The sequence below is a fragment of the Toxorhynchites rutilus genome, chromosome 2 (genome assembly GCF_029784135.1).
Source record: "Toxorhynchites rutilus septentrionalis strain SRP chromosome 2, ASM2978413v1, whole genome shotgun sequence".
Lineage (NCBI taxonomy): Eukaryota > Metazoa > Arthropoda > Insecta > Diptera > Culicidae > Toxorhynchites > Toxorhynchites rutilus.
In genome coordinates, this window is record NC_073745.1 from 270870165 (window position 1) to 270879434 (window position 9270).

Genomic DNA, 9270 nt, shown 5'->3' on the forward strand with positions numbered 1-9270 from the left:
TTAGAGTATGTTGTCACTGTTAGTTTCCACACCTGGTAGCACCATTGAGAATCCCAGATCAACATGTGAGAATTAACGATCAAGGACAGCGATAGATGATTAAGTTAATGATGGATAATGGGGCGAGTCATGTAGAAAAACCTTCGACACCATGGCACATGATTGAGGGTGATGTGCTTTTGGAGAACACCATTCGTGTGACGTGAAAAAGACGCTACTTGAAACGCCATCCTTTGCAATTGGATGAATAATTCCACATCAAGTAGAATTGAGACCACATAAAAGACCCGTTAATCGGTTCAAGTGGAGTATTTCTAGTTCGTCATTTGTTTCTGATAAAATGGAAGTGCAAAATTACCGTTCTGACCCGGACGTTAGGGATAGAAACGATAGGAGCATTTTTTGGCTGCGAGTAACATCTACTTCGCTCGGAATTTGGCCAGAATGTCATGGGAATGAGAAAAGTGTTTGGTGGAAGCGACTGTACTTCTTTATGACCTTTATGCACTGGTTCAATACATACTTACAAATAGTGTTTTTCTGTCATCATTTCGGGGAGCTGAAAGAAATTACAGAGGTAAGTCTGGTGAGAATTAATTCTCCGCTCTGTTTTGACGCGCAATTTTGTGTGTATTTCTATTACTAATCAACTGTTAAAACTCCTATTCGCATGGGTACGAATCAAGGGTCTTTGCTCTCTGGCCAGCATTAGTACAACAGGAATTAAGATTATGCGATTATATGACTACAGGGATGAAATTTATGACATGCTGCAGTTAATGAAGAACCATGAGTATATGAAGAAGGTGAATTTCCTGAAAAAAGGTTCGTTTTCAAAGCACTAAGACAAATAGTTTTCACACATTCATCGCACAATTTACCCATCATCTTAAATTTTCATCAGGAAACAACAACAAAATATTTGAAAAAATAGATCAGATTATGAAGAACAAATGGAATGAAGTCAATCTTAACCTACGTTTCTATTCTTTCTCCGTCGGGATCGTGGCGTCTTCGTATTCGATTGTACCACTTGCCATTAACTTGTTGAATTATTTTCGAGGGAATAACGTCCCAAGAAGATTTGGTAAGAGCTGCTACTTCACATTTATCATATAGAATGAAATGAATCAGATTTTCTTTTTGAAAAAAGTTTACAAAACGTATTATCCATTTTTGGAAAACGCGAAATATTACAGTCCACTGTATGAAGTACTGTTTTGCTCGGAATCACTTTCTGGGTACACAACCTGGGCTGGCGTTATTGCATTCGATGGTCTGTATGTGCTGTTGACGATGCATGTCGTCACAATGTTTAGCTCGCTGAATCTTCTCATTAGAGAAACCACCAACGGGAATTTCAGCGAGGATGAAAAACATTTCTTCTTACGGGAGTGTATAAAGCATCACACCAGAGCTATGGAGTATGTATTCACAGCATAGCATATACAATGAACATGTTGTATACACACAAAATCTTTTTTAAAGCTTCTTGGACAAGATCAACAAAATTTTCTCTCCGATTCTAATCGTCCAAGTATTCACAAGTACTTCAATCATATGTGTGATTGCTTTCCACACCAGCACCAATGCGGTAGGTTGTAGATTATGGGCGAAAGCGTGGTGATTCATCTATAATCATGTTACTCTCATCCCACAGAGTGAGCGTGATTCGCAAATCTTGGTGATGATACTGTACTTGATCGCTGCGTTTTATCAACTGTTCCAGTTCTGTTGGTACGGACAAAGAGTCCAGAATGAGGTAAACAAGTAAACAAGCTGCATCCACACAAACACCAGAAATTGGCGCATGCTGCAATAATAATGCATTTTTCTTTCTTCCATTCCGGTCAATCATCAATCACGGGAAAACTGTTCAATGCCGCGGCCGTAAGTAGAGCGTACAGTTACCAAACTCAGTGTACGAGTGTGATTGGTACAGCTCCTCTAGGAAATTTAAATCCACGTTGCATATTTTGCTCCTTGACGTACAAAGAACGGTGGATATTAGTGCATACAATTTGTTCGTTATGTCGCTGGAGACGTATCTGATGGTAAGACATAAATGGCCATCTCTATCGTTCATAAATTAAGAGCAGATCTTAATTCATGAATGATATAGGTCGCTGATATCAAATGAACTATTAAAAGGTATCAACAATATTCGAACTCCACAAACATTTCAAGACTAATTTTCATAGAGAACCCGATTTAGTACACCCATACCTCGCTATACGGCCGTTCTTTATACGGCATTTCGCTACAACGGTCCTCTTCAATTATGGCACGTTTTCGATTTACGGCTTAAAATGACTCGTTATAACGGCAAAAAAAACTTTTGAGGATTGGTTTAAAAATTCCTTTTGCACAGAAGGGAAAAAATATTCACGAGACAATAACTTAAGCAACAAAAACATTGAGTATGTATACATACAAATATTCTATGTAACATGAAGTTGTTTCATATTTGTTTATAAATTATTGTTGGTTTTTATGTATGTATGCTGTATTAGATGTTATGTATGTTTTATGTTTATGTTATGTATGTATTTTTGATTTGAACGAAATAAATTTGAATGCATTTAATTTTTGATTCAAATTAAATAGAACTAAAAAGATGAAATGCATTTTGAATGATAAACCATGTTACAAATTTAACAAATTTGGAACCGATCTGATTGAATTTGCATGAATTTGTACACTGCGTTTCACTATATAGAACCACTCATTTTTTCTGAGTTTCCAGAGATATGTAAGAAGTCGGTTGAATTGAAGTATATAGTGTAGGATATAATAACTATTTTCATTTAAAAGACTGGCCATATGAACTTTATTGTTGTTGTCATGTGCGAAACATTTAAAAAATTTAAATTCCGGTCTTTTATAACTATAGAACCAGATGGAAAAAATCTCATTCCTTCACAAAATTAATGTCAATTTCACATGAATTACAGGAAGTTTCTAATTCGTAGGTCGTCTTTAGTTCTCAATCAGTTCAAATAACCAATTCGGTGTGGTTTCGACCAAGCTGCGCCATGTTGTAGTGTGTATCTCGTTCTACGCAGAGGATACTGCCCGTTTAAGCTCTTCAAATCACTCATACTGCATGTAAGCTACTCCTACTATTCGTACGATCGCTCCTCATAAGTTCTCGATAGGGTTTTGATCTGGTAAACAAGTTGACCAGTTCTGAATCTGAAGCCCTTATTCATAAAACCGTGCCATAACTTTCCAAATTGATGCCAAATTACCAAATTATCACATTGTTTTTAATGTAAAAACGGCAGAAAATGATACTGAAGTACATCGTAGCACTTCTGACTGTTCATTTGTGTTTATGGTAAGGTACCTAAACCAGGTCTTTTTGAGAAAATTCTCCCCAAACCATAAAAATCTCATCTCCAAAACTACGGGTCCGAAAACTAAGGTGGGAGCTAATCCCATGGGTTTCACTATTTCAGGAGAATTCTGATAAAAAGGAATCCAACTTGAATAGAATTTCTTCATATTGGAAGAACTTACGGAACGTCTCATGTAATTTTTCAACACGTAACATTGCATTGTTTGATGGTTTAAGAAAAATATTTTTAAAAACGGCCTGGTTCAGATAGCTTTTCATCAACACCAATTTACAGTCAGAAGCGCAATGAATCATTTATTTCTGTTTTTGCATCAATAGTGTAATTTGGCACCAATTCATAACATCCGAAAAGTCAAGGTATGGTTTATTGAATAGGGGATTCAGATTCTGGACTGGTCAACTTGTTTACCAAAACTTAAGAGGAGTGATCGTGCGAATAGTAGGAGCAGCTTACAAGCAGTATGAGTGATTTGAAGAGCTTATCTAGAAGTATCCTCTGCTTAGAACGAGATACACACTACAACATGGTGCTACTTGGTCAAAACCACACCGAATGAGTTATTTAAACTGATTGAGAACTAAAGATAACCTATGAATTAGAAACTTATTGTTTTTAGTTTTTTGATTATTTCGCACCTGAACACAACAATAAAGTGGCCAGTCTAGAAGATAGTTATTATATCCCACACTATATATTCCAATTCAACCGACTTCTTACATATCTCTGGAAACACTGAAAAAATGAGTGGTGAAACGCAGTGTATTAGAATAATTGATTCCTTATACGGCTTTTCGCTTTGCGACCAAATTTCGTGGAACGTATCTAAGCCGTAAAGCGAGGTATGGGTGCATTCATCTAGTGCGTCATCTAGACAATTTGATTTGCGAAATCGGTATTACTTTTATTTTTGCATTTTCAAAAAAGTTTGATTCGAATATTGTTTGAATTTTTATGGGCGCTTCTATGAGCAACCCAAAATTCAATTTCAGACGAATCTTTCCCTATAATCTGTATATATAAAAATGGATTTCTGTCTGTCTGTCTGTCTGTCTGAGTCTTATGAACTCGGAAACTACAGAACCGATCGACATGAAAATTGGTATGTAGGGGTTTTTGGGATCGGGGAAGGTTCTTATGATAGTTCGAGACCTCACCCCCTCTCTAAAGGAGGGCTGTCATACAAATGAATCAAAAATTTCTGCATTACTCGGAAATTAATCAAACAAACGAAACTAAATTTAGCATGTGGAGGTTTTAGGGTGCAATAAATGTTTCTGTGGTGGTTAGACACTCCTCCCTCCTCTCTAAGGGGAGGGGTGGGGGAGTTTCTGCCATACAAATGAAACACAAATTAATTTCTGCATAACTCACGAACTAAGCAAGCAAATGGAGCTAAATTTGGGATGTGAGGGTTTTTGGGTACAAGAAATGTTTCTATGATGGCATGACACATATCCCACCTCTGGAATGGAGAGGAGGTCCCATAAAAATAATACATATATTTCAACCAAACATGAAAATTAGAAATTTGCGGAAAACTCTGAAGGAAAATGGGAAAATTCGAAAAATTTAATTTGCATATATTCTACAATTACATATTGACAAACCTTGTTAGTCTATTTGATGTTTGCGGTAACGAAATTGATCTTCGTTCGAAAGTGAAATAAATTCAGTAGTGTACATTACAAGAGAGCTGTTGAGGGATGCATGAACCAATTGGGATGCAGTTGAGTGAATATAAAAACATGATTGTATGAGAGGTGGACGTAGGTCGAACCGACAAATAAATAAACTGACTAGTTTTTCGGTTGGAATATAACTGATTTTATTTGAATCCATACATTGACAGGTAGTCATGGCTGGGGTTGCCAGTCGCTTTTATTCTTCTACACTCTTCCTCGATGGGTAAACCCCAGCTAACTCTCGGAAACTCGTAAGTTTAGTGTTTGCTCATGGTTTTGTCGGCTTTTCCACCACCGGTAGGGCAATACTTCAAAGAAATCTTGCCTTCCTCGTTCATCTAGCGAACAAAATGGTATTTCGTGTCGATGTGCTTTGATCGGTTGTTGATTTTACCCGCTTCCAGCTGTTTAATGCACGATTGGTTGTCCTCGTGAATTCGAATCGGCTTAGATACGGCAACGGAGAAATCTTCTAGCAACCGGTCAATCCATTGAATTTGCTTGCAGCACTCCGTAAGCGCCACAAACTCAGCTTAGGTGCTGCTCAAAGCAACACATGTCTGCTTCCGAGATGCCCAGTGGATCGGACCACCACCAAACATGACCAAAAATCCCGAATTTCGCGTCTTTACATCGCCAGCCCAATCAGCGTCGACGAAAACTTTCATTGCTGTTTGTCCTGATCCCAGGGAAATCTCGTGGTCCTGGGTGAGCTTACGATACCGGAGAAATCGTTTCGACTCGATCCAATCTGCTTGCGATGGATTGCTGACGGAACGTCCAAGGATTGATACGCTGACCGCAATATCCGGCCGAGTGTTTGCTGCCACGTACAATAAACCAACAATCAAACTCACGTACAGGTATGGATCGTTCTCCGACTGCGTGAAACTGAGATACTTCAGCACTCCATTTAGTTTCCTGTTCCATACGTGTCCTGCCTGTTTCAGGCCGTATATGCTTTTCTGCAGCAAACATACTGCATCCGCACCACCAGTGTCAAAATGGCGTCACTCGAGCTTCGATATCGATTTCTTGATCGTCGTCGTCTTCGATGTCACAGGTTGAATCGTATGATGAACTGTCGGATTCGTATTCCTCGTATTAACCGTCACGTCATCATCAGGTTCTTCGTTCTCGGCAGCTGCTTCATGATGCGGCGATAATACGGACTCATATTTCACGATACACGACGATGGTGATGATGTTTGAACCTCGTTCTCAAAATCGTCCATCTCTACGAAACGAACATTACGGCTGATTGTGACCTTCTTGGTTGTTTTATCGATGAACCGGAATGCTTTGTGACAATCGGAATAGCCCACGAATGTCAACTTTTCCGCTTTCGGTGCAAGCTCACTTCGCTTCTCAGCAGGAACATGAACGAACGCCTTGTATCCAAAAATTTGCAATCGTCCGTAATCCGGTTTTTTCCCATACCAATGTTCGAATAGTGTTTTCTCGATGGACCGTGAAGGAAGTAGGTTCTGCTGGTGCACGGTAATGTTGACTGTTTCCGCTCAAAACTCGTATCCTATTTTCGAGTCAATCAGCATACATCGAGCCATCTCGACCAACGGACGCTGTTTCCTCTCCGCGACTGCGTTTTGCTCCGGTGCGTATCCCGCCGAATTCGCCTTGTAGAATCGCCCCACACTTTTCGATTTGTTTTTGCATCCCTGGTCAGAGCGAATAATCGTAGGAATACGTCCAAATATGTTTCTCACCATACTCACATATTCTTCGATAATATCCGCCGCCTCTGATTTCTTTTTCAGAAAATAAACGACGATATATCGACTGAAGTCGTCGATTATAGTGAGAAAACATCGTGCACCACCTGGCGATACCGTGTTCATTGGACCGCAGATATCGGTGTGCACTATATCCAGGATCCTTTCCGATTGGCGTTCAGTTTTTCTCGGAAACGGTTGTCGGGTAAGCTTCCCTTTCGCACAGCACGCACACGTTCTGAACACAGCACACTTCTGGAAGGTCACACCTGTCGCCAAATTTTCACGCACAGTTTTTTGGATTGCATAGGGGTCACGATGGCCTAATTTCCGATGCCAATGATGGATACAATTTCTTTTGTGATCTGACACGATCATTCCACGCTCTTTTGCAGCCCTCAACTGGTACAGCCCATCGATCTTCTTCGCTACGGCTGCTACGACACCATCACGTTGAGTCACGCAACCACGGTTTCCAAAGAAAATAACTTCCGCTCCCTTGGCAACCAGTCGTCCGACTGACAACAGATTCGATTCAAAACCTGGAACATAGTAAACATTCGATAGGATTACCTCTAGCTGTTTACCTTTTTCATCATAGTAAAATAAGCGACCGTTTCCGATGCCTTTCGCCAACGTTTGATTTCCATCGGCCAGCGTGATGAACATTCCAGAGCTTGGCTTCAGCTCGTCGAAAAATACACGGTTACAGCACATGTGCAACGTTGCTCCAGAATCGACGATCCACACATTCGATTCACTTTTGTTGCTGGTTGTCATGAACGCAAACGACGTTGCCATGCCAACTTTCGTTTTCGAAACTTGATTTTTCTTTGGCATCTCCTTCCGTTCACGCTTTTATCGGAGGTTATAGGGCGGCCTCCGTAACGTACTTCCAAAGATTTTCACGAGCCAATAGCATTTCCACCTTGAATTGCCAACAGTCGTATCCGCCGCTCGTCAGCTTTTCCAGTCCGAATTTGTTTCCGTCCATATTGGGGACTTAAAAATCTTGATAGTAAAGATGATTTAATCTTCCAGAATTTTCTTCACCTGGACCCATAACCTATAGGAGGTGGCCGTAGGTCAAACCGACAAATAAATAAACTGACTAGTTTGTCGGTTGGAATATAATACCAGGGACAGACATACAGCTGTACTTGCGTTGTACGTGTACAGCGTTGTACAGGTACCATCGTACCATGACAGACATACTTTGGTTGTACATTGTACCGTATGTCAAACTGACAATCAGATATTTTTCCTATTTCCACCACATATTTCAATGAAAAAGGTTTTTATTTAGTGTCTAAACTATCAAACACAACAAAAAAGTTTCCAATCCGAGTTATTAACTTAAAAGAAAGTCAATGAAAAGAACGTTTATCAAGTGATTTGATTCTGCTTGTTCATGCTACCCACCACTAACCGTCTATGGCGCTGCGCACAGTACAACTGTAGCCATGTACAGCGGTAAAACAGGTCGGTACAGGTACAGCGATTGTACCGAGTTGCTTGCATGGTTCTAGCGCTGTACATGGTGACAGACATACAATTTTCGAAGTACAACGCAAGTACAGCTGTATGTCTGTCATAAGTATAACTGATTCTATTCAAATTCATACAATGACTGATAGTCATGGCTGGGGTTGCCAGTCGCTTTTGTTTTTTTACATTAAGAACTACAACTACAGAACCAGTAGAACATTTAATTACTAGTCTACATCTGGAATTTTTCTGAAAAATTACTGGAAAATCAGGAAATATCAGAGATTTTTTTTTCAGGTTTCGAGTCGACACCCTGTAGATAGAAGTGTGTTTCTTTTCTAATATTTTTCCTTATTTGCTTCATTTCAGATAGTGCGAACCTCGGCTTCATATTTCACTGCACTACAAACATTGACCGAAGAATAAAACAAATTTTAGCAGTTGGGATACGATTAGCAGTAATATGCACTAACACTATTGTTTTGTTCACAGATAAAGAGATAATATTATTCAAACTAACAAGCAATTGATTTCACAGAATTGGTTCCCCAATTTTCCTATTAGCAGAGTGAAATGTATGCAAATGTATGCTGAAATGTTAAACTACGAGGGGTGGCTGATAAATAAGTAAGCACGACAGAAATAAATACTCATTTTAAATCAAAATGACAAGTTCTTTTTGACGTAGGACTACGTCTTTCATTTCTATACCGGGGTGTAAAATCAAAGTTTCTGAAACGAATGCGTTACGCCGGAGACCAAGATTTTGAGCGTTAATAGCTCCTAAACAACTGAACCAAATGGTATGATAAACACATAATTCGAAAGATAAAATGTCTACGCGTTATATACTTGTTACTTTTTGATCCAAAAACAGGAAGTGGGTTATATCTATGGTATAACCGCAAGGGTGACGTAGGACTATCGTTGATTTAGAGATCATTTGTTTGAAGTTGAATCTAAATCCATCCTGAATGAATGAATAAATAAATATTTGGGTGACTT

At 39.3% G+C, this 9270-nt stretch overlaps 1 protein-coding gene across 1 annotated transcript; it reads left to right on the plus strand.

The window, feature by feature from the left end:
• Positions 1–340: 340 nt before the first annotated feature.
• Positions 341–9059, plus strand: LOC129771436 (odorant receptor 63a-like). Its single transcript, XM_055775069.1, has 9 exons — positions 341–577; positions 687–825; positions 905–1087; positions 1154–1424; positions 1489–1594; positions 1661–1762; positions 1899–2054; positions 8635–8892; positions 8954–9059. The coding sequence occupies exons 1-8, from the start codon at positions 341–343 to the stop codon at positions 8689–8691; spliced, it is 1251 nt and encodes a 416-aa protein (XP_055631044.1). The 3' UTR covers positions 8692–8892; positions 8954–9059.
• Positions 9060–9270: the final 211 nt, after the last annotated feature.

Coding starts and splice junctions, on each gene's coding strand:
- LOC129771436 (XM_055775069.1), top strand. CDS start 341: ATGGAAGTGCAAAATTACCGTTCTGACCCGGACGTTAGGGATAGAAAC. Junction 826..904: donor GGTGAATTTCCTGAAAAAAG/GTTCGTTTTCAA, acceptor AATTTTCATCAG/GAAACAACAACAAAATATTT. Junction 1,763..1,898: donor GACAAAGAGTCCAGAATGAG/GTAAACAAGTAA, acceptor GGCCGTAAGTAG/AGCGTACAGTTACCAAACTC.